The sequence below is a fragment of the Schistocerca nitens genome, chromosome 9, assembly GCF_023898315.1.
Source record: "Schistocerca nitens isolate TAMUIC-IGC-003100 chromosome 9, iqSchNite1.1, whole genome shotgun sequence".
NCBI classification, from domain to species: domain Eukaryota; kingdom Metazoa; phylum Arthropoda; class Insecta; order Orthoptera; family Acrididae; genus Schistocerca; species Schistocerca nitens.
Window position 1 is genome coordinate 282,851,927 of NC_064622.1, and position 26,156 is coordinate 282,878,082.

The 26,156-nt window shown below is 41.1% G+C and overlaps 1 protein-coding gene across 1 annotated transcript in view; it reads left to right on the plus strand.

The window, feature by feature from the left end:
• Window positions 1–26,156, plus strand: part of LOC126203855 (alpha-tocopherol transfer protein-like) — a 120,801-nt gene that overhangs the window by 66,932 nt on the left and 27,713 nt on the right. Inside the window, exons 2-5 of the mRNA XM_049938230.1 lie at window positions 2,532–2,670; window positions 5,605–5,764; window positions 16,205–16,463; window positions 21,783–21,893. Of these exons, the coding sequence (XP_049794187.1) occupies window positions 2,532–2,670; window positions 5,605–5,764; window positions 16,205–16,463; window positions 21,783–21,893 (669 nt within the window). The remainder of the gene's footprint in view (window positions 1–2,531; window positions 2,671–5,604; window positions 5,765–16,204; window positions 16,464–21,782; window positions 21,894–26,156) is intronic.

Genomic DNA, 26,156 nt, shown 5'->3' on the forward strand with positions numbered 1-26,156 from the left:
TTGAGTCCCATAGTGCTCAGAGCCATTTGAACCATTTTTTCAACTGTTCGCCCGCTGTGTTATCTGATTTTCTCAGGAAGTCGGCCAGGGCACACATAGCGTGAAGTGCATTTTGTGAACCGCCATGCTGCCAGCAGTAGGGCGAACACAAGGCCCAGACTATGCTACGGTTCGCTTGATTAGCGGACAGCCGCACACGCAGATTAACATAACCTCTGTCTGTGACACTCAGGATCACACCACCTCCTGGCTCCTAGGCTGCAAGCGTACTTATCTCTGAGGACCTCAGGGGATTTTAGCTACACGGTTCATAGGCAGAGTCTCTGGTGGGTTTCAACACAATTACAGAAATAATTACATGTAACTTCCATTAGAATAAAAAAAGAGAAAAGTAAGATATTAATTGGCGTCCTAACCTCCGCGATTACCGAGGTTCAGTTCTATAAGCGCGAGCATTTTCAATTGATGTCGGTCAATCTCAAACCAAACGAATTTAAATAAAATATGAAAATGGAACGTGAGACGAGTCAGTCCAGCAATAGACGGTCACTCATCATCAGCACATACTTCAGTCTCTCCGTGATATATTATTGATCTTATCTGTTCTTTCTTCAGCGTATTCTAAATCCCAAACATACTGCAAAAATGCTTCTGTACCAAGCAACCCACAACGAAAAGTATTGCAGCCACTGAGAAACTTGGAAGGGATGTCTCAGAGGAAACACTATGGTGAGTTATAAGGCTAAGCTGAGCAGGCGGTTTCAACGGCACGGAGGCATTCTAGTCTTGTCTGGGTCTTCCTCTCGGCGCTTTCCGGGCATAGCGGCGCTGCAGTGGACGACTAATGAATTAAGAAGCTTTGAAGCCCCTTTCTGTTTGTCACTTTCAGTTTACGTATTGCATTTGTATAGTGAGATTCTCACTCGCATCAGGCAGCTTGGCGTAACTGTAACACATTCAGATCTTTAATGTACACTAACTGTGTTAGATCTTAACGTTTGTTAATCGATGAGGTGGTCAATTTTCGAGTTTCCGTTAGTCCGTCCGAATAGTAGGGCCTTGGAAACCATCACACTCTCGTCTAGTAAAATTCTTCGAGCAGTTTCTAATGCAAATGCAATTCTTTTTAGCAAATTCTTTCTTTTGAGGTGATCTGTTACACCACGTGTTTCATACACACACGATTTTAAGCTGTATTATAGCAATCACTATGTTTTAGATGAAGTAATTATCACTTTAATGAACAGTGTTGGCAGATGGGATGCACTCAGCCCTTGTGATACTAATTGAGGAGCTACTTGACTGATAAGTAGCGGTTCTGGTCACGAAGGCTGACAAAGGCCGGGAGAGAGGTGTCCTGACCACATGCCACTCTATATCCGCATCTACTGATGCCCGTCGGCTGAGGATGACATGGCAATCGGACAGCATCATTGGGCCTTCCAAAGTCCGCTCGAATGGAGTTGAATTTAATTGCTACTATTGTAATAACAAATGTTGGATTTTTATATAATTTTTCTAGCGATATTGTTGTTTCTTGATAGTTACTTGATTTATTAATATCTATAGTTTCTGAATTTATTAATAAGTCTATAGTGCGCATCTTTACAGACTGTCTGCCTTCAGCAGGAATACCAGTCGTAGTGCGCCCATATTATAATCAAAGTACACGTTTCTCAAAACTGCAATAAGCAGCAAACTTTGTAGTTTCATTGCACACTTTTCATAGCAGTCAGTATGTCAGAATCAGGAGATTCATAGAGAGCTGCCGGTATGTCACCTTATGTACAATGTCATATGTATCTGTAGATATCAGATTTCTCATTTAAAAAAGATTAAACACAATAAGCCATGCCTGCTCACTGAACAAAACTTGCCTATAAAGTGGGTTACCTATTATTACAAGTGTGTATGGACATAGAATTGATTCAAATGTTCATTTATTCTTTCGGTGCGCAAAGTAAGCTGAATTAGGTATTGAATAGAATTGGGGAGAAGAGAAGTTTGTGGCACAACTTGACTAGCAGAAGGGATCGGTTGGTAGGACATGTTCTGAGGCATCAAGGGATCACCAATTTAGTACTGGAGGGCAGCGTGGAGGGTAAAAATCGTAGAGGGAGACCAAGAGATGAATACACTAAGCTGATTCAGAAGGATGTAGGCTGCAGTAGGTACTGGGAGATGAAGAAGCTTGCACAGGATAGAGTAGCATGGAGAGCTGCATCAAACCAGTCTCAGGACTGAAGACTACAACAACAACAACAACAACAAGTAAGCTGTATCTCTCCTTCTATATGTTCCTTTCTTTTTAAAATTACAGTCAGTTAGCCTTACAAATCGTTTTTAGGAACTAAACTTTACGTCAAATAGTGTATTTATTCAGGGCATGCTTCTGGATGTATATTTTCACGTACTCCGAATACTATTGTTATTCATCCAAATCCTATACTGCGTGGCAAGGTCGCTTTTCATATTACTGCGTCTTGTAATTGCGCTTTGCTGTTTCATACACGCACCTATCCTTGTTTCAGATGGGTTACCGAGAGCTAAGTCCGGAGTTGCTGGCAAGAGCCCAGAAGGAGTTGAATGAAGACCCGAAGAGAAGAGACCAGGACATCCAGCACATCAAGGACTGGCTGAAGAAACAACCGCACATCAAGGCGCGTATGGGTGAGTTGAAACTGAAGTATCTATGGCTGACGAAGTGTACTTCAGGCTGATTAGGTTGACCACTTCATATTTAGGCGGAATATTTCACCCTCAATATGTATGTAAATCTCCTCTGTAAAAACTCAGGTACGATAGTAATTAGCCCATGTAGGGTGTTAGATAAAAGGTAACAAACTACTGGAAGCTATTTCTTTGGCCAAACGCAAATAATCTATGTACAAATAAATATGATTGCAACTTGTCTATATCGAACAGCTGTGACATGTTACTGAAAACTTCTTTGTCAAGAGCTGTGGATGGAGAAGCATGACCGAAAAGTAGGGTTTAATTCGGAAAGTAACTTTGAAATTCGCAGCAATATTGCTGCGACAACCAGAGACACAATGGACCAGTTAAGTACGTCACGAGTGTAAAAACAGCTACAGTGATAGACAAAACAGTGAGATTGGCTACATACATTGTTTGTAGCTGTATCGAGTTTCCAGGAGAATCTTTCATTTTCTAACAACGCAGCATTCAGATGTAGGTTATAATTTTATTTTAAGAATAACCATTTGTTATGGGAAGCAAAGAACCCAGTGCTAGCCGTCTACTTCGACAGTTAGTGAGACTCCACACGCAAAAGATCTGACTTCAAACAGTGTGTTATCAGTGATAGGTTAGCAATCATGATTGTATTAGACAATGATCACCACAGGCAAAAAATGCCACCAAGAAGGCTATGAGTGAGTGTTTGGTCTAACTGATAAACCGTTCCTAACGATCTACTTGGAAGACGAACTGATAACATCTAGTTCAAATCCGACAAAAGCAGAACGAATGTGGTTTAAGTTCAAAGACATCATATACCGAAATATGGTTGAATACATACGAAGTAAAGCAATAAAAGAACCACCTTGGTTTAAGGATAATAAACGGAGAAATTATGGAAAATGGACTAATACACCCTCACTACAAAAGAAACTACACTGACATGACAATACAAAATGTAACTACAACTTGAGCATCCGCAAAAGGGTGACGTATAGAGCTTTTGTAAGTAGGCTGTTTAGCTTTTTATGTTGGTAACGCCACGTAGCGCTCTGTATGAAAATCACTGACTGTGCTGTGTGCTGTCTGTGGCTGGTTTGCTTTCTTGAAATATTTGCTATTGTAGTGTGGGGCAGTTGGATGTGAACAGCGCGTAGCGTTGTACAGTTGGAGGTGAGCCGCCAGCAGTGGTGGATGTGGGGAGAGAGATGGCAGAGTTTTGAGAGCGGACGATCTGGACGTGTGTCCGTCAGAAAAACGAAATTTGTAAGAGCGGATGTCATGAACTGATATATATATTATGACTTTTGAACACTATTAAGGTAAATACATTGTTTGTTCTCCATCAAAATTTTTCATTTGCTAACTACGCCTATCAGTAGTTAGTGCCTTCAGCAGTTAGAATCTTTCATTTAGCTGGCAGTATTGGCGCACGCTGCATTGTAGTAGTTTGAGTAACTAAGTTTTGTGAGGTAAGTGATTCATGAAAGGTATAGGTTATTGTTAGTCAGGGCCATTCTTATGTAGGGATTGTTGAAAGTCAGATTGCATTGCGCTAAAAAGATAAATAAATAAATAAATAAATAATAAAAAAAATTGTGTGTCAGTTTACTGTTGATCAGATTAAGTAAAGAGAGAAATGTCTGAGTACGTTCAGTTTTTCTCCGCTGTTTGAAAATCAAATAACGTAAGAGGTTTACCATCACTGTCATTCTTAAATTTTCTAAGGAGATGTTTCATACTTTCGACAATTTCCCCTTCTGATCCTGGCGAAAGATCTGTCATAGAATCCTGAAAAAAGCATTCCATATGCGAATTCAATAAGCGAATCCTAATATCCCATTCATTCTCTGGTAGATCAGTCTGGTGTTGAAACTGAAGACAGCAGACATAAAACCAAACTCTTAAATCCTCTTTAAAAATGCATTCATGTATGGGAATACAACCAGGCCAATGTTAGGTAGCCGCACACACACACACACACACACACACACACACACACACACACACACATACACACACACACACGCACACACACACACACACACACAAACGAGAGACAGTGAGATAATTTCCCCTCAGCACGAGAAAGGCACCAAGCTTCTTCAGATTTTCTTTTAGATGTTTCAATGAAGACTCAGAAATTAGCGCCTTTCTTTCCTCATATTCATCGATGATCCACAGTATAGCAAATATTCCCTCAAACCTAGGAAAAAGAGCGAAGGACATTTCTCTCTGCAAAAAGACTGAAAGAACGCATGCACAGAATTACTGACTAATATCGTTAACATCTATCTGTTGCAGGATCCTAACGTGTATTTTAAACTCTAATGTTACGACATAGGGTGAGCAACAGTATCAGACCGCTCGCCGACGAAACGGTTTCCAAAACATTATAGTCCTTGGATGATCATAACAAAATGCAGAAATATTTGGACAGAAGTTCCATTTAGTTTAATGAATGGCAGGTCTCTCTAAACGTGGTTAAGGTGAGATAATTCCTACGAAAAAGAAACTAAGACCGACAATATCCGATTCCAAGATTAGTGATCATCTGCCCCTGAGAGGCCCCTGTGTTCAAGGATAAATGCATTTGAGACGACTAGACTATTTATTATTTGTTTAATTTTCTGTCACAGATGCATACCTCTAATGGCGACTACTTTCGAAGCTGAGCGTTCATTCTCAAACCATTGCCTGCATTTTCAATATTCGATTGTGACGTAATTCCAATGGAACAGTCCAAACACTTGTTCATACACCGGATCAACATTGCGTTATTAGACTACTCGTTCACGTATTCCACCCAAGCGAAATCTGTAAACCTGCAGACTAGCAAGGAATTGGTGTGCGGTATGGGACATGTATCTGTCGGCGTACGACAGCTGCAGACTTTGCTTGCAGATGACCAGTGGCTGCTGACGTTCCTGCGCGGCTGCAAGTTCTCGCTGGAGCGCACCAAGGAGAAGCTCGACATGTACTACACGGTGCGCCGGCACCTGCCAGAGCTGTTCGCCGACCGGGACCCCTTCTCTGCCGACATACAGAAGATCCTCTCAGCCGGGTAAGCGACCATCCGAACAGGCTTGACGGAGAGCTCTCTCATATTGCTCGCTCTGGATGAGCAGTTTAGCTCCACTGTAAGTACCTATAACTAGCTTCACGTATCTCGCTCCCATTAATACCACATGTGCCTCAGAACATACTTAACCCCTCATTAATATCGTGGGTAGCAGTGAGCAGAAATTTGCAGCGATACCTTATAGCAGCTCTACTTGAGAAAAAGGACAGGACAATGTAAAACTACGGATCCTACTACGTAACTAATACACTTACATACCTACATATCTGATGATTTCCTCATAATAAGACCAACAGTAGTATAGCAAAACAATGGCTCCCTTTCCTTGCTTCCTTCTCTTGTATCACAGATCAGAAATTTAAATCCGTAGCGGTCGCGCGGTTCCAGACTGAAGCGCCTGCAACCGCTCGGCCACTCCGGCCGGCGTAGTATAGCAATTACATGCTACGTTAATTACGAATTATAAGTCCTACGGCTAACTGTTTTGTGTAGTCATATTCAAAACTTGTTCAGTTTTACAGGAAAATCCTTATTTCATCAATTACGATTTTACGTGATCGTCTGCTCCTAGTATAAACTATGGAGTAATAGTGGTGGGTTGCAGGTAAAACAGTTTCCGTCCTGCACAAGCATTTAATGAAAGCCACAAATGTTATCCCGGAAACCTAAGATTTTACAGAAAAGAGTCATCAAATTGTAACGGTATTGTAATTTTTACTCCAGTAAGGAATACCCTATGGTGTAATTTATGGGCTCCCTTTCCTTGCTTCCTTCTCTTGTATCATAGATCAGAAATTTTAATCTAAATTTGGGGATTCCTATCGGTTTTCCTCTACAGGTTTTAATTAGTAAACGAAACCTGGTGTTTATTCCTCATAGAAAAATGACGTCATTTGTTCACTAACCACAAATATTTTTCCTTAAAAGATTAATTTTATATTTCAGGAAGACTTTAGACTGCAAAGTAACGAGAAAATTTTCAATTAGAAAATGATTTTCATTTTAAAAGAAGACTTTGGTTTCCAAAAACGTCCTGGTTGCTAAGATTACTTTTTTATCTCCTAATAGGTTATATGTTTCAAGAACAATCTAATTTTGCTACAAGAGTTTTAGTTTTGGAGACGTCTTCTTAAAAATGTGTATGATTTCAAGAATGTTTTACTGAAGCTTCTTGAGAAGACTGTTTAGTCCACCGCTAAAGACGACGGAGTACATTCTGTCGACAGCAAGGTGGACTAGAAAGGGAGCTCGTGGGCAAAAACCATGATAGAATGGCTTGCTGGGTAGCAGACTGCAAACCGATGAGCCTGCGGATAAATCCTCAGTCAGTCTTAGGATATTTGTTTGTCACTTACCACTTCTGTCGTCCTGGCTATGATTTGTGTGTGTGTGAAACATAGCAAGTAACACTTCGAACTAACTGTCTGAGTCTCAAAGGTCGGAAGAAAAGAAGGGCGTGCTCCTACAATGTAATAGGGCCATTTCTAGAAAACCACTGCACTTTCGTCTTTGAAATAAAATCTTAGCAAATTACAATTTATGCAATCGGTGACATTTATCTTTTTTAATGCATCAGTAACGTTCTTTCTATAATATTTCAATTACATGGTGACAGCGTACATACGCTTAAACAGAAACCTTATACTTTGCTCATGCAGTGATGGCACACAAATAAATCGTCTCGTTTCTTCAGAAGGTTTTACTGCAGCAGAACATTTTAGTGGTTGCTACTGAATGTGTGACTGGTTGTGTTTCTGGGGAAATAAGTTTCCTACTTCGGCAAATATATCCTTGTTGCAACGTATATGCAACAAACTTATATAATAACGTCAAGCCACTCTTCGCTTGTCAGAATAAAAACGTTTCTCTCGTCTGTGAAATTAGCATCTACAGCCACGGAAACTTCACAGTACACGCACATAAGTTTATTAGTATGACTATGTGCACAGCAGCAACTAACATAAAATCTCAATATCTTCTTCATCCACATCTAGAATTAAATGTTTCGGATGCTTAATCTGTTTTTGACAATACTAGGCTCATTAAAAATAATTATTAATCATAATGTTTCCAAGAAAAAGGAACCTGAAGGTTTAACGTTCCATCGATGGAAATGTCATTAGGGACAACAGATCACAAACTCTGATTGCGGAATGTTGGCAAAGAAAATAAGTCGTACTCGTTCAAAGGAACGATCTCTGCATTCGTCTTAAGTCATTAAGGTCAATCACGGAAGACCTAAATCAGGATATCTGGTCGGGAATTTGAAGCTCTGTCCTACCGAGTGCGAGTCCAGCATGCTAATCACTGCACCACTCCACTCCGTCGAATGTCTCGACTAACACCTCACTTCAAAACTCATTAACAATAGTTCTGTACTATTGAGTTACCTTATTTCAAACTCTTGCTTACCATAAACGATATTTTGCTACCACGCACCTGACGCGGCTTCCAAATCTGTCTTTTAAAGTACCCGTTTATACTTTACCAAGCAGCAACAGCTCCAGTAATGGCATTAGATGTCTGCGTAAGAGCGAAATGTATCTCTTAGCTCAATCCGCATGCTGAAATTTCTTGAGATCAGTCGCTTAGTAACTGCAAAAATCTTGCGTAAAACTATGTATGAGAAGAGTTCGATGTAATTCGCGCCTGATTTTTGTTCTTTAACCTCCATCCATTCAGCCAAGTTTTTCAGTGACAAAACTGCACCATGTGATAATAGGTTCAACAGATATTGTACATGTTTTGAAAGTTTATTTTTTTTTTTGGGCCCAGATTCTTTATGAGTAACAGAAGGAGACGGATTAAAAAACAGCACAACAATTTAATTTGTTCTTATCTTGGAAGTTGGATACAAAGGGGTCTGTATTGGTGTATAATTGCATTTCAGCAATTTTCCTTTACAATTATGTACGGTGTCTTCAGAGACTAGACTATTTCAGTTCTGCATGTTGGGAATTGTATACATTTCTCACGTCTATTCGCCCAGTTGTCACACACACATCTATTTGAAAAGCATAGTGACTTTTAAACAACTACAGTTAGCTTCTGTCCCTAAGAACTAGTTGTTCAAACTTAAACTTTGTACTGGGAGTAAAATACTGAAATACTGCATAGTATTCCTGTTAATTGCCCCTTCGTTATACCAGTAAGCTCATACCCTCACTCTACAAATTAATATCGTTCTTCCTCGTGAAGTCAAACAAAACGGTAAACTCGAAAGTTTCATCTTGTGGAATGAAAACCACCCCTCGGTATTCTACGTGCAATTTTGAATCATAACAACTTTCGTACAAGTTGCACATTAATCATTATAGTATGTATGGCGACCAGTACACTATCGCCCTCCCAAAGGAGCTATGATTCAAAATTTATTCCATACATTTCACAGCATTGCGTTACGTGCAGATCGTCACCAAGAGCTTAAACCTTTAGGAGACACACTCTGTAAAATTCGTTGGAAACTGCTCAGATATCTTTGGGGGAACATCACTACACAAGTGAAACACTGTTGCAAGACAGCATTGTCAACACAGCAGCACTTAGGAATTTGTGTCAGTGAACTGAAATAGAAAGCGCCAGTGGGTAAAAGACTACTGCTTATCCGAAATGACGTGCTCTTATTCCTATGTAGTTTAAAGAGCTAACGTGGTCTGCGAAAAATTTTACATCTGCTATCTTACCTAGCAGCTACAAATCAGTGTTTTGCAGTAAGGTATTCACTATAAAAATCCTTTTTCTAACATTATATCTGTTCAGCAATACTTGAGTATTTCTTCTACTTAAGAGTTGTACTTTCCAATCTTTTCAGTTGCTCGCCATCAACTTTTACATACAAAACCAACACGTTATCAGTACCAACATGGCGCAACATTCTCGAATATAGGACGTCTTTTACAAGAAGGAGGCGAAAATAACTTTCATTCTAATGTACTACCATTTGCACTGCAATTCACTTTCATTTATTCAGCTTTCGACTCTTCTTTCAGTTCACGTCATGGCTTGAATAAACTCTAGTCGAGTACTCGGCTTGAGCAGTCTAAAGTTTTGTATTGTTTAAGCTTAGTCCCGATCTTTAGGATATTCTCCGCTGGGAGACATTAAAGATGCAGGGCAAAAGCAGTGAAGCCAGGCATCACTGTCGGGAAATCAAAAAGAGTACTGTGAAGCTTGCCTGCTGAATGCTCCGTGTCATGGGGACCAGACGACGTTTCCAGGAAATTCTTTGCCGTTTGTTGGCGGGGTCACATAGTAAAACGACTAACAAATGTTTAGGTCACTACCGCAAATAGTGTGTATCGGGATATATGATACTGCTGGAGCAGGTCAACGTGAAGTTTAATGTACTGACTTCCCTCCTGCTCCTCTAATCCCTTAAAAGAAGCGTAAATAAAATTCGTCGTGTGACTGAGATTAACTTCTTTACTGATTGTAATTAAATATGGGATTGTACTGGCCGACACTGGAGACTCATGAGGGAGCTGCTTTGTGCATTTTTGACGTGGTGTATGTTGGCGGTCAGGACGAATCACTACGTTGTTTTGAACGATTACCGTTCGCTTCCGATTTGCTTCTTTGCATTTAGTTACGTCCGACTTTATTTCTTTGCTTCGAATTCATAGGAAGATCGTTGCCAGACTGTATTCACTTGTTTGGCAATGAGGACATTTACTTTTGCTACCTTCCTTGATTTCATGCTTATGATTTCATGAAAAGAAGTCAGCCCAAAATAATTATTCGACTGTTAAATGAAAAACAAAACGTTAATCTATGCACAACGGATAAGGGTAGGGAGGGCTCAAGCAACCAAAGAAGTTAGATGATATTTGTCTTACAAACAGACACTGTCTATCTTTCACTGACTTTACCAAAATATTTTACTGATTGATTATAATTCATCAATTTGAATAACTAATCAGAATTCGTATTAGAATTGATTTTGGGGCTTAAATTATTGGCTACGAAACCAAAGATTCTCAGCTGAATAATCAATTTATTGCGGCATGCAAGCCATGGCTCATTTAAAAAACAGAACATTATTTACTGTCTTTTTCTCGCGCTGATGACGCCAATGTCTAACGTATCAGTCTTGTAATTTAAAATATGCGTAGGAACAGGGAATGAGCATTGTGTTACTACTGTTGTTTCTATTGCTCTCACATGATCTTCATGCTCGTCATTCATTCTCAGTCTACTGGAAATGCTTTTAATTAAATTCCAACCGAACGTAGTTACTGGCACTATTTGATTTTGACGGGAGCACGCGATAAAATACCGTAATGTGGACCATGGGGTTAAACAGACAAAAATATTCTTAAATTACGCATATATAAAATTTATTACATCCTACTAAATTCTTCACATGCACTTATTTGTCCTGATATGAATTTCAACAAGAACGATTATTTTGCAATCATTCTGCAGCCAACACCACACTGGAAGACAAGGCGGTACACTGTAACTCACCTTAGTCGATCGCTCTTGAACAATAATCAAAACTTTACACGAGACCCACGCAAATTATAGCCTGAATTACCTCAAGAACGTACTTTGTTCATCGATTTGGGCACCGAACTCCATGTCGTTAGTCGGAAATCAATGGCTCTTAAATTTATGTGGATCGTTCTGGGTTTTATTACAAAATTAAATTTCACACGCATCTCCTATCTGAACCTCGCTAAGGACGCAGGTCAAGTCTCCTTGCAGAACTACTCACGCGGCAGTGTGGAGACAATGAGCAGCAGACCAGAAATAAAAAATTAGCAAAAAATTTCGCTCGGGAGTTTACTTAAGTATCTCACACAATTCGTACCCAAAATAATACTATAATCTCCACTACCTTTTGCTGTACAGTGGCGACAACATGGTTATATCAAACACATTGTGCGATGCCCATGCTGCAAAGAAAATTCGATGAATATTTCGCAAACTACTTTACGTTAATTACACAGGCCAAAGAAGGAAAAACTTTTTGCTGAAAATACCTTATTCTTAAGTTTTTAGGGTGAGATATCCAAATACGATACTTAAAAAACTGTATCACTCACCATTTCTTCACATTTTGCAGTTAAATTTATTAAATTAAGCGATTTTTGAAAGAATTTATTAGCTTTTTATGTAGTCAAAATAATTTAAAAAGGAGGTATAGGAATTTAGATGACGTTGGCAGCACTGCTGAAAAACATTTCCTGGCAAAAAAGGTCGATTCTGTTTTTGTGTTAACAGACGGTGTTTTGTTTACTGTCAACCTAACCTCACTTTCCTGTTTCCAGTACATATGCCCAGTACAATGTCTAACCGTGGTTGTAAAACTCTGCTGACAGTGTTTCTTATATTTTTGGTTAATTTGTGATTAAAACACACCAAAGAAACATGACAGACTCTGTGAAAAAGGTTTATCTAACTAACTTTCGATCTAAACTTGGTGATCAAGATAAATCTTGGGCGCCAAATAAGGTATGTTATGTGTGTGTTGAAGATCTGAGAAAATGGTCCAAAAAGGAGAAAAAATCCTTTAGATTTGCTGTTCCTGTGATATGGAGGGGGCCAAAAAATCATTCTGAAGATTGCTACTTTTGCTGTGTTGATATTACTGGTCATGATTCGAAAAACAAGAAGTTAATAAGCTTGCCTAACCCTCCGTCCACCGTCCGACCAGTAGGACATGGTGTAGATTTGCCGGTTCCTGAACCATCAGATGATTTAAATTCTGTTCCAACAGAAGTATTTTCTGATGTACTATCTGATATAGATGAACCAGATGATGATGAATTCCACAGTAACACAGAAAGTCTAGAGCCCAAATTGTTTACTCAGACCGAGCTTAACGATTTGGTTAGGAATATAGGCTTAACGAAAGAAAAAGCTGAATTGCTTTGCTCTGGATTAAAGGAAAAGAACTTATTGGCAGTTGGAATAAGCACATACATATATAGAAAGAGAGAGCAGTAATTTTCCAAGTTTTTTCAAACAGAAGGTGATTTAGTGTACTGCTCAGACATTCCTGGTCTGATGAATGAGTATGGTATTGAATACAAAAAGGAAGACTGGAGGCTGTTTATTGATTCATCCAAAACTAGTTTAAAGGCTGTATTATTACACAATGGTACCAAGGCCGCTGGAACACCAACATGATGGGGTACTACTGTTGGTCACTTCACCGAGTTCAGCAAGCGACTCATCATAGAAGAAGCTACACAAGAAGCTTCAATGAAAAAAGAGAAAGAAAATACAAACCAATTCCAGGTGACAAGTGAAACCTCTATTAACACATATCATTGTTTTAAGTAGTTTCCTGTAAATACAAACCATGCTTATGTTGTAACAAAGTGTTTCATTAATTTTCCCGTTTACCGTATAGCATAGAATTTTATACTATATAATAAAAAGTATATTGCTCGAAAACTATGTCTGACGCAAAAAACTAAGGCTAGGTTTGGATTCAGTTCATAAAAATCTTTGAAGATCAGCTATCAAAGTAAAAAAAAAGTTTTTCTAAAAATATTTTTCGTTGTCCTGTGTTTTTAAAGGCGAGATAATTGATGACAGAATTCAAATAAAACCAAACGTGGTGAAGGCACCTCGACATCGACTTTGTATTACTGTATTCTGTGCTCCATGCTCTCGACAAAATACCAAACTTCTAACCACTGAGTTTATCTGTAAAAGTACTAGAAAAGGTGATCGCCACATAACACTGACTATAATTTTGTTGAAAAGGAACGGACTAGCAATCTCAACAATAATATACCTCATCCTCTTAAACTTTCGAAACTACTTGACGGAGCCCAGCATAGCTTGCGTTCACCCTCTGGCCAGACCAGGAACCAAATGCCGAAAAAATGGCGGAGCGCCCCTAACGGTCACTCTACTCTTCCCTGAGGGCTATCCTACCAACCCTCTAAGACTCTGCTGCTACAGGTGCATTTTTGTCCGCTCCCCACAGTAATTAGCTTGTCACCAAAATCTAGGTAAAGCATGCATATCTTTCCCACAATCAAAACAAACGCTAATTCAATAATTTATAGGAACATAATAAGGATAAGGGAAAAGATTTACGCAGTGAAATAATTAAATAAATCAATACAGTGGCGTCCATGACTTTTCCAGAGGCTCACTGTACCATACCATACTTACAAGAATGGCTAACCACTGTCACAGGGTACAGTGCGACTCAGTAATGAGGCGGAATCATTAGTTTCGTCTCAGTTTGTCTTCTGCACGTAACTGGTCAACATCGGGAACGCAGCCTGTCCGTATGCTGGGTAATACAAGTCGATGGAAACCATCCTCATGTTTCAATGCATCGTAATTAAGAAGAGTATCAAAAATAGGGATAATTTTAGGACTTTTCTAATTAATTAGCATTAACTGAACCAGTATTTTACACTGCCTGGCATAATTAGTGCAGCATCTAGAAGAGGAGAAAGAAACGAAAAGACCGAGAGGGTATGTGCTGTCACCTCAGTGATTCCAAAATTGAGTCAAATTAACAAAGAACTTGCTGGTATGAGCCCTGTTAGCAGTACAATGTTGCACGTCATCTCGCCTAGATGTAAACACTGATTCTGTTGAAAAGGGGGTGTCTTAAAGCTGTTGTATCCACTCCTGAGACTAGCTGGCCCACAGCCGTCACAACTGGTTCATGGTATTCTGGATAGTAGCACTAGGGCGGAGTTGGCGTCCGAGGTGTTCCTACGCATTTTCTATCCGGGACAGATCTGGGGATCTCACTAACCACGAGAATACCTCAGCATCAGTAAGGAGTTCATGGAGAGAAGTACCATCCATGAAAGAACATTGTCCTGTTGGAAAATGGCACCACAACAGTGTCGCATGAAAAGTATCACAAGAGGACGTAAGATGTCCGTGACGTACCGTTCTACTGACAGAGTTCATCCAGTATCAGCACTGACTAGAAATCATAGCTAATGGCTCCATACACTATCACAGCCGGAGTAACACCGACGCGCCTCTTCAGAACGATGGAAGAATGAGACCTCTTCCCAGGTGGCCGCCATACTACCCAGCGATGGTCATGACGAGTACTGCAGAACCGTCATTCACCACTGAAAACAATGCGACGGCATTCATCAACAACACATGCTTTCTGTCCACGGCACCGCTCCGAACGCTGCCGTTTGAGTTTTGGCGTTAACACAACTAACGCATGGGACGATAATTTCTAAATACAGCTCTTATTAGTCTGACCAATGGAATTGGATTACACAGAATGTTGCAAGGATTCCATCATTTGGCCGCCGAAGTGGCCGCGCGGTTCTGGCGCTGCAGTCTGGAACCGCGAGACCGCTACGGTCGCAGGTTCGAATCCTGCCTCGGGCATGGATGTGTGTGATGTCCTTAGGTTAGTTAGGTTTAACTAGTTCTAAGTTCTAGGGGACTAATGACCTCAGCAGTTGAGTCCCATAGTGCTCAGAGCCATTTGAACCATTTGAATCCATCACTTGTTCTCTGATGGTAAGAGCGGATGTAGAGGGGTTAAGATGAGCCTGGTGCACAATATGGCGAACGTCCCTTGTGGTAGTCAGAGGCGGTCGCCTGGAGCCTTAACGACGAATATGACTGCCCTCACGTTTCAGTGTAGTCCAACATCTGGCCATTGTCACATCCAAATGTCCCACAAATATGGATGTTGCACGTTTTGACCAGCCAATCAAATGGAGACCGTCAACGAAGGCCCTTTCAAACTCTGCCAGATGCTGACGGTGTTGTCTCATCCGGATAGAAGACATCTACGTGTCCTTTACAGAGACCACTCAACATATGACACTGTTCACGTCCCTTATCTACCCTACCAGGCATGATAGCAGTATTGAATACGAAGAACACTTGTTTTCTGTGCATGCCGTTCTACCAGTCACAAACAATTACAACTCTCCCGTAATCATTTACATAAGCCCGTTGGTATATATGTGTTACATTGTCATCCAACTATGTCTTCTGCGTGTTTGAATTTTTTGTCAGGTAGTGTATCTGCGTCCTACAGAAGGCTACTTCCCGGATATTCAAATGCTCCAAATGGCCCTGAGCACTATGGGACTACTTAATCCTAACTAACCTAAGGATATCACACACATCCATGCCCGAGGCAGGATTCGAACCTGCGACTGTAGCGGTCGCGCGGTTCCAGACTGTAGCGCCTAGAACCGCTCGGCCACAACGGCCGGCTCCGGATAGTCCATGTTGTAGACTGACACCAGAGATTTTTGAGGTTAACTTCGTCAAATGTAAAACTTTACATTCCCTAAACCATCGTTCACAGTACTCATTGCGAGTAATCTCTGGGAAGTGGAAATAGGTCAACGGTGTATATTTTATTTAAGCATAATCTAATTCGTGTAGATGATGCACATGATGAGAATGTTGTTGCCTGCTAATAATTACCACTGTGCATATCTCCAGGGTGTTAACGAAACTGCCACAGACAGATGCCCAGGGCAGGCGTGTGATCCTGATGAACGTGGGAAAACTTCCGGCCGGAACAGTTTCCGCCGAAGCTGCCTTCCGGACCAACTTCCTGGGACTCGACATATCACTTCTGGAGGACGACGAAGCCATCATCTGTGGTCAAGTGGTCATCCAAGACATGAAAGACATCACGCTTGGCCATATGACTGCCATTACACCCTACTTCATGAAGCGTGTGGCTACCTGCTTCCAAGTAAGTGAAAGTGGCTATCCTCGGACAGCGCGTCTGTATATTCGTGTCGAGTACCATTTGCATCGGTCACGTCCAGTGGTCCCTGGAACTTCTTACACATTATATAGGTTAGTTTACAGCACCATTTTTATATTAGCTATAATTTCCTGACATCTACCTTTTCTGTATTGCCTCTACAGTTCCCGCTCCCATTCCTTCTTAGTTTTACATCTTTTCCGCCTCCCTGAAGGTCCCCATATCCGTAATTTCTAAGGTATTCTACACGGCTATCCATAAAACGTGCAACATCATGATGACGACATGCACATGATTTGCATGTCATTTCAACGGCACACCCTTGGGCGGGAATAACACCATCTACATTCTGGATATAATGAAAGATTATACAACCTGTTCGTCGTTCGGAAACTGCACTTGAATAGTAGCAGTCTTCGAGAAGATCGTGTAATGCCTTGTATGTGAAGGAAGAACATCATCCACAGAGGTCCGCTAACCTTTTCGTCTCATAGGCTACCTGCCAATTTTTCTGTTTTGGGTACGGCCCCTGCCTTACTGAACCTATTTTTTTCCAATTAATCAATTTCAAATTTGTTTCTGACATCTGGTACAGTGCTACTTACTTTGCTAGGTTTCACTGTAGAAGCCCGAGTGAAAATGTTTTTAAAAAGTTGAGCGTTATACATTTATTAATTTAAACAAAACAAAATGCAGATCTGTTACAATTAACAGACAGATGCTTTTAGTGGGGAGTTGAGTCGAACCAGAAGTTTTATTAGCAAATCTGGCTTCAATTTAGTTATGTTTAACCTTAAATATCCTCGGCCACAGATTTTCAAGTTTTCGAAAAGGAAGAAAGAAAGAAAGAAATATTGGCAACCCTAACTGCGCTGAAACCCTTTCTCATGATAGCTCATAATACAAGGTAAGTAAAAGGTATCTCTCTCTGAAGCAAACTGCTGATATCCCTTTCTAAACTGTACCTTCGGTTCTTTTTTTTTTCTTTTTTTGCTGCTTATTCCGATCAGTTGTCTTATAATATGATATCACTGCACGAACTGGTAATCCACTGTGATATTTAAAACACCTTCAAACGTAGTTTCAAAGTCTCTGTGAATGTTTTGCTTCATTAGTTTCATTCTAACAAGAAAAGCTGAAATTATAGTCTTTGTTTTTGTCAGATTTAAACTCGCACCTTGTAACTGCAAATTAACGTCATTAAATTTAGGATACAAATCTGTTAAATAAGCAAGATCTGTTTTCCATTTAATTAAATATTCTTTCAAAATTGGAATTTCAGCATCTAGAAACAGTCTCAAAAAGTAAGGATAATCTTATCAAACATCAGCCTTTTGACAGCCAGCGTACTTCAGTGTGAAAGGGTAACTGATCACAGTTCGCGTCGTTTTCTTCACATAACTGTCTACATCACATAGAATTCAACGCGTGACTTCGAATTTTGTTCTCTGCGTTAATGTCAAATTGAACAGACTGATGCAGTGTACCACTCAGATTTTTAGCAACTAATGGTTTCGACGGATGACGCAGTTTATTGCAAGCACTCTGGGTACCTTTTGTTTAAACTGACTTGTAAATCCACGATAGCGCCTACATATGTCAGCTGCTCCATCTGCTGCCTCTTAGACTGTTTGATAAAGGGATCACTTAGCCTATGAAATTATCTTTGACATCATTAAATACTGATTCACCTTTGGCGTCTGTTGTCACTGTTCTCGCGAAATCTTCCTAGATTTCTTATCCCACAACAAAACTAATATACTCCAACAACAATGCTTTATAATCAGGTAAAGTTGATTGATGCTCAAAAGAATTCTTTTGGGTATATCATAAGCAGGTTTGTGTGGAACAGTCTTTAAAACTTGTTCAGTGGCTGATAAAATTAACTGATCTCCGACAGTATGTGGTTTTCACATTTTTCTATAAATAGCGAGATAATGACTGTATGTTTTTAATAATTCCCCAGTATGTTATCAGCGACGGCGCGTGTTCATCAGAGACAAGGATGTCGTCAGGAGTGCCCCAGCCCAGAGAATCGCGAAAGGACCGTTATTAGTCTCTCTATAAATGATTTGGCGGGCAGGGTGGACAGCAATGTGATGCTGTGGCGTACGGTAAAGTGTCGAAGTTGAGTGACCGTAGGAGGATACAAGATGACTTAGACAAAATTTCTAGTTGGTGTGATGAACGGGTGTTAGCTCTAAATGTGGAGAAATGTAAGTTCATGTGAATGAGTAGGAAAAACAAACCCGTAACGTTCCGATACAGCATTAGTAGTGTCCTGATTGACATAGTCAAGTCGTTTAAATACGTGGGCGTTACGTTGCAAAGCGGTATTAAATGGAACGAGCATGTGAGGATTGAGACGGTGTATTGCGAGAATTCTAGGAAAGTGTGGTTCATCTGTAAAGGTGACGACATATATGACACTAGTGTGAGCTGTTCTTGAGGACTGCTGGAGTGTTTGGAATCCGCACCAGGTCCGATTAAAGAAGGACTTCGAAGCGCTTCAGCCGGCTGCTATATTTGTTACTGGAAGGTTCGAACAACACACATGTGTTACGGAGCTGCTTCGGGAACTCAAATGGGAGCCCCTGGTGGAAAGGCGACGATCTTTTCGAGGAGCACTATTGAGAAACTTTAGAGAAGCAGCATTTGAAGCTGACTGCCGAAAGAATATACTGCCGCCAAAACATATTGCGCGTAAGGATCACAGAGACAAGGTAATGAAATGTAGTATCAAGAATTGGATCAACAACCTTTATTGTAGCAATCATCATATCATTGCAATTACATGAGAAAGAGTGGTTACAAATCGAGCAATTATATTCAGAGCTAATATAAGGTAATATAAGAAGTAATATACGAAATTAGGGCTCGTAAGGAAGTATTTTCCCTCGTTCTACTTGCGAGTACAACAAGAAAGGACTACCAGTGGTACAGTGTACCCTCCGCCACGGACCGTAAGGTAGATTGCGGCGTTTCGATATAGATAGTTTCGTAAGTCGTGCCCTTCCACTAACATAAGCGTATACCACTCTTTTCAATATTTATCTCCATACTCTACACCTAGTAATCTTCCACTAATTTTCTAAACATTTAATCTATGTTCTTTCGTCTTCTTCATGACCAGCTACAATCAGCTGGTCGTCTGCAAACAGTAGAGTATATATACTCCAATTTCTCACTTTAAAACATTTTCTTTTATTTTTGTAGTCATGTGTTTTTAAACTGACTTTGGTATCGATTGGCCAACATAAAGCCATCTTGGAAATTGGACACCCCCAGAAACATTAGTATTAATATCAGACAAAAGATGTTCAGCGTACCGATAACAATTTTTTGGTGAATTTTGTAGCGTGTTGTATGAGTTCTCATATCCGTAGAGTCTCAATCAGGTCTCATCCCAAGAAAAGAAACACTTAAGTTCCACATGTCCCGATGCCGTTCATTCATAAACCTCTTGAGTAACTGAACACAGACAGGTTAGCCTGAAAGATTTATTTTACGCACATCAGAAAATTTATAAGGATAAACAACCAGGTCCTTTTTGATAACACTCTCTTTCGACACTTTTAATCCCACTCGCACAGCTAACCAACATTTCATTTTTCTGGAGTTCTTTCAAGGCTATTTTTAACTTGAGAAAAGTTTTCTGTCTTCAGACGCGTTTCATATAGTTTTCTAATGATGTCTTATCTGTTTAGCTGACGTTGTCACTAAATACCGACATTATTTTTCTTAGGCAATTTTGTTGTGACCACACCGTAGCAATATCATTTCTTTCTTGCCAGTGCTAACATCTGCATCCGTATAACTCCTCGTCCAACACCAGGTATAATCTGTAATATACACATCAGTCTTTATCACTTCCAGCTGTTTTCGTCTTTACTAATTCCACCACCACTACTGAAATGCATGACATTTATCGTACCGCTTGTCAATTTTCTGCCGAATTTCATCTTTCTTCTTTATCTTTGCTTATACCACACGTGTTTAACTGTTCTTTAAATACTCATCGCCACAGAAATCGTTACACCTAGACGGAAAAAAGTGATTAGCAGTACCGTTTGCCAGATAGTTAAAGATCTGTAAGAACGAAAAGTAAGAGTCAATTTGTTGTGCGTAGGCCATACATTTATTCCCCTATGCATTACACCTCAGAATAAGATATGAAGACATTATGTTTACCACCTAATTCGTATTTCTAGTTACTTTGGGCAAAATGCTGTCATTCGTCGGGCGTGAAACATAAACAGCTGAGGATAGCACAAAAATTGTGCCGCTTGGTGCAGTGCATTTCGAATTTCATAAACCCATATGTACATGAAATACATGACGCTTGAAAATCTGATTGCCATAGTTTTATGTTATTCTACACTGTTATGTTTTGCGCCTGTAAGATATCGATGTTTGTCGAAACAAGTTACATAAACATAGATACAATCATATAGCAGTTCTGATTGTAAACACAATGTTGATTTCGAACTTTAAACGGTGGAAGCTTTGGAAAACAGTCTAAGGCAGTAGTTTCAGTGTGCTCTCGGACCACCGTGATCATTCCTGCGACTGAACTTTCTCACGTAGTTCTAGCACATTTACACGTTTCTGAAACATTTTGGCGTTTGCAATCACCTGGGAAACAACACGTTATCGAGATATAAAACTGCTATTTTACGGAGATTTCCAGGACAGGAGTACGATACTACGAGCGATTTTTTTATCTTTTGCCGTGGGTGCGGTGGGAGATGAACAGAGGAGATGCAGATTTATTTCTTTTCTCCGTGAACTTAGAGAACTGAACTGAGACGAGATGATGACGGATGACAGCACACTGAGCAAAGCATTTTCTGATTTCTTATCGTTGTCTTTTAGTGATATTCACCCTGTTTGTGACTTGTAACACTGTCATGAACCATTCGAGATCTGAAGCTGGCTTCTAAGGGTCGAAACCGCCGATGTCTCTGAAATAATTAACCAGTACTAAATCACAAACTGTAACTATTTCTCTGCAACTCAGTATGTCTGGTATTGTTGTGCATTATTGTTCTGACTACTGCAGCAACGTAACCTGTAATTCACTTGTAAGTTTGTGCACGATCGCATTTATTTGCCTGTGTGTAACTTGTGCAAAAAGTTGTAAAAACAGATTGAAAGGAGTCAACTTTGCATTGCAAACTGCTAGATCTTTTCTTTCCACTGAACAGTTAACAGCACCATAGTGCTGCTGAATTAACAAACTATTTTCAAGAGATAACAGTCTTGACTTTAATGGGAGGCTAATGCCTTTTCTGGCTTTTTCAGGAGGCCTACCCTCTGCGACCCAAGGGAACGCACGTAATAAACGTTCCTCCTGGTGTCGAGAAGTTTATTAGCCTGTTCCAGAGCTTCATGAAGGAGAAGCTGAGACGAAGGGTATGTATAACTTCAGTCTTGAACTGTATTATCCATGTCGCATATCTACATAGTGGCGATCAGCCTTCAAACTGACACGAAAGGAAGAACTAGAAGCCTTCATATTATATTTTCGATTTTTATGAGGTTAAAACTTTTTCCAAGGGTCGTACATATCCTCAGTGGCTCTTAGTGAAAATTTTGAGTTTATTCGACATGAAAGTCACTTCAGTGAACAGAAGTAAAAGTTTGATATTTACGCCGTCCACCTGTCAAAAGCCTGAATAACAAGGCTTTGCAGGGCGGTCCGCTATGAGACTTGCACGAAAAGAATCAATGAGGTTCTGGAAGATACCGACAGGGAAGTGGAGTCACGGCGGCTCCAGTGTTGAGACCATCTGCGCTAGATAGTAACCTAGAAACGACGGAGAGGCTCCGTCCCCACCGCAGCCGCAGTGGCTCGCGACCCCACGAAACCCCCGCCGCTCCACACCAAACCCAGCGTTAATGTGCAGTTCGTGCCCCGGTGGACCCCCCCAGGGAACGTCTCACACCAGACGAGTGTAACCCCTATGTTTGCGTGGTAGAGTCATGGTGGTGTACGCGTACGCGGAGAACTTGTCTGCGCAGCAATCGCTGACTTAGTGTAGCTGAGGTGGAATAAGGGGAACCAGCCCGCATTCGCCGATGCAGATGGAAAACCGCCTAAAAACCTTCCACACACTGGCCGGCTCACCGGACCTCGACACAAGTCCGCCGGCCGGATTCGTGCCGGGGACCAGGCGCTCCTTCCCGCTCTGGAAAGCCGTGCGTTAGACCGATCGGCTAACCGGGCGGGCTTCGCTAGGTTTCTCGGCTGAGGGTCCATGGTACGAACAGACTGATGGAAGCGGCCCCATTGATTCTCTATTGGGTTTATAACCGGAATGTCTGGTGGCCAGGAGGGTACGGTAAACACATCCGATGACCTTCTAATCACGCACCCACACTACAAGCTGTGTGAGACGTTGCATAGCCCTACTGGTAGATGCCACCGTGCCGAGGGAAAACAAACTCAAATAGGGGTGGACATGGTCCCCCAAGGATAGATGCAGACTTGTTTTTACCCATTGTGCCTTCCAGAACGACGAGATCACCAAGGGAATGCCACCAAGACACCGTCCAAGCCATAGCCCTCCCTCCTCCAGCCTGGATCCTTAGTATGATTTTTGCAATGTGTCTGATTTCAGACGTTTCACACCATACACGCCAACGGCCATCTGTCGGATGGAACATAAAACTTGATTCATCTGAGAAGGCCACTTGTCACCACTCAGTAGACACCCAGTTGTTGTACTAGCGTTCAAATGCCAGCCTCCGTCGCCGATGAACAGTGGTCGGCATGGGTGCATGAACGAGACGCACGCAGCGAAGGCCCATACGCAGCAACGTTCGCTGAACGGTCGTTGAGGAGACCCAGTTGATTGGCCTTGGTTCATCCGGGAGGTCAATTGATCAACAGTTGCACATATCCAGAACGAGATTTTCACTCTTCAGCGGAGTGTGCGCTGATATGAAACTTCCTGGCAGATTAAAACTGTGTGCCCGACCGAGACTCGAACTCGGGACCTTTGCCTTTCGCGGGCAAGTGCTCTACCATCTGAGCTACCGAAGCACGACTCACGCCCGGTACTCACAGCTTTACTTCTGCCAGTATCTCGTCTCCTACGTTCCAAACTTTAGAGAAGCTCTCCTGCGAACCTTGCAGCGCACACTCCGCTGCACAGTGAAAATCTCATTCTGGAAACATCCCCCAGGCTGTAGCTAAGGCATGTCTCCACAGTATCCTTTCTTTCAGGAGTGCAGTTCTGCAAGGTTTGCAGGAGAGCTTCTGTAAAGTTTGGAACGTAGGAGACGAGATACTGGTAGAAGTAAAGCTGTGAGTACCGGGCGTGAGTCGTGCTTCGGTAGCTCAGATGGTAGAGCACTTGCCCGCGAAAGGCAAAGGTCTCGAGTTCGAGGCTCGGTCGGGCACACAGTTTTAATCTGCCAGGAAGTTTCATATCAGCGCACACTCCGCTGCAGAGTGAAAATCTCATTCTGGAAACATCCCCCAGGCTGTGGCTAAGCCATGTCTCCACAGTATCCTTTCTTTCAGGAGTGCTAGTTCTGCAGGGTTCGCAGGAGAGCTTCTGTAAAGTTTGGAAGGTGGGAGACGAGATACTGGAAGAAGTAAAGCTGTGAGTACCGGGCGTGAGTCGTGCTTCGGTAGCTCAGATGGTAGAGCACTTGCCCGCGAAAGGCAAAGGTCCCGAGTTCGAGTCTCGGTCGGGCACACAGTTTTAATCTGCCAGGAAGTTTCAGTTGCACATATATTCACTTGTACACATCTCAACAGCCGACGTTCACCACTATGGCATGTCGTGCGCCACAGTTGCCGCGGTGCCGGTTTTAGATAGCGTCATTTCGCCATGCGAGGTGCACGTTAACCTCGGCGGCACGTGGTTTACAGACTTAGCCGCTTCGAAACTGCTTCCAGCCTTGGCCCGAAAGCTAAAGATCATGCCCTCTTGGACGTCAGATAAATCGCTCCATTTTCACATTAAGACAACATCTGCACTGTTTTACACGTCCCCCAGACGCGCGTAATATATACCCCACTGCTAGTGCTTCCACTCGCAGGCTGAGTGGTTATTGCACGTTGATGTCGAACATGGGCGGTAGCCACATTAATATGGCTGGAATGACCACTACCAACATATGACGTGTCATACTGAATGTAACTAGAGTCCTGTCACTTAAAAAGGTAAGACTGTTATCAACCCGAGTGTTCTGCTTCGTGCTTTGTGCTTTAATAGGCACGACCCTGTTGGAAGAGGTGTACCGTTGTCTTCCTCCGACCTTTGAAGTAACTTACGCGGCCACTTAGTGAGGTCCTACAGCTTAACGTGGGCTCCGGCCCACGGGCCAACGTATCCTTTATCTTTGTTATTCCCATCTCACAAAGAATACGTCGTGAGAATTCCAGATTTGTACAACTCAGGGATTCGACCGCTGGTTTCCTGTTTCTCGTGCCCATTAGGCTATTTGATTTCGTCTCCAAGCACGATTCTAGCTTGCATTGCACGATTTGAGAACGAAGGCTATCACCAGAGGCGCACCCTCGAGGTGTGTGGAAATAGCAACACGAGGAAAACAGAATCAAGGGAGTACTTGGCTTATCACGCCACAGAGATATACACTGGATTAAATTCATTGAAAAGAAATAAATACAGTGAATGGAAATGAAGTCAATAGAGATAGATATCAACGAAAACCATACAGAAATTCTGAACGCGCATCGTAATGAATATATATCATGTCAAATGAAATGTTGTCATAGATTTTTGTCACTGCATACTCATTACATTTCACGTTCCGCACATCTGAGTCGTTTGCAATGACATCATATTAGTAAATATATTTATTTATTGCATAGTTTAGTCCACAGCATGAAACTTGTCGTAATATGATATTTTAATTTGAAATCTTCCAAGTGAACTGCTAATAATTTTATTATGTTTCGTACAATACACCTGTTTCGACAATACCGTCATTGTCAAGCACACACGCGAATATTATATACGTACAATGAAATTCATTTTGTTTTGCGATATTTGTATATGAAGTTAATTGTACATGCATACTTACCTTCAACTGGGCGAAACATACATCCATCACTGATGAATCTTTTTGTCAATTGTCGAATTTTTTATGATGGTAAAATATTTGGTAGCTAGTTGACAGTTCTCGATGATAGTATATGCTTACAAACTGGTCATATCTAGTCAGTGGTATTGTTTGAATTCATAATACTAGAAAGACTCACTATGTACATACTACAAGAACTGGAAAAAAATATTCACACGACATACTAACCGGGCAGACCAACTTCCAACATAAATATTGCCTAGAAAATTTTATTGATATTCTGGAATATGATAACAGATAAAAAATAAACAACTAAAGATCACATAAACAACTAAATTATATGCTGTCAGACAATACCGCTGACTGTATATAACAACTTTGTAAACGTACAGCCTCATTGAGAAATGTCAAGTAGCAGCCAAATTACTATGTGAGTGACAAAAGGATTCGTCACTAATGCAGTCTGTACGTCTCGCCCAGCTATACGTAAGTGTACACGTTCAGTTGACTCCATATACAAATATTGCGAAAGTATATGAGTTTTACCAGCTGTTATATCTGCAGGTGTACTTGAAAATGGTAGTACTATCGAAATAGGCCTACTACACAAGGAAT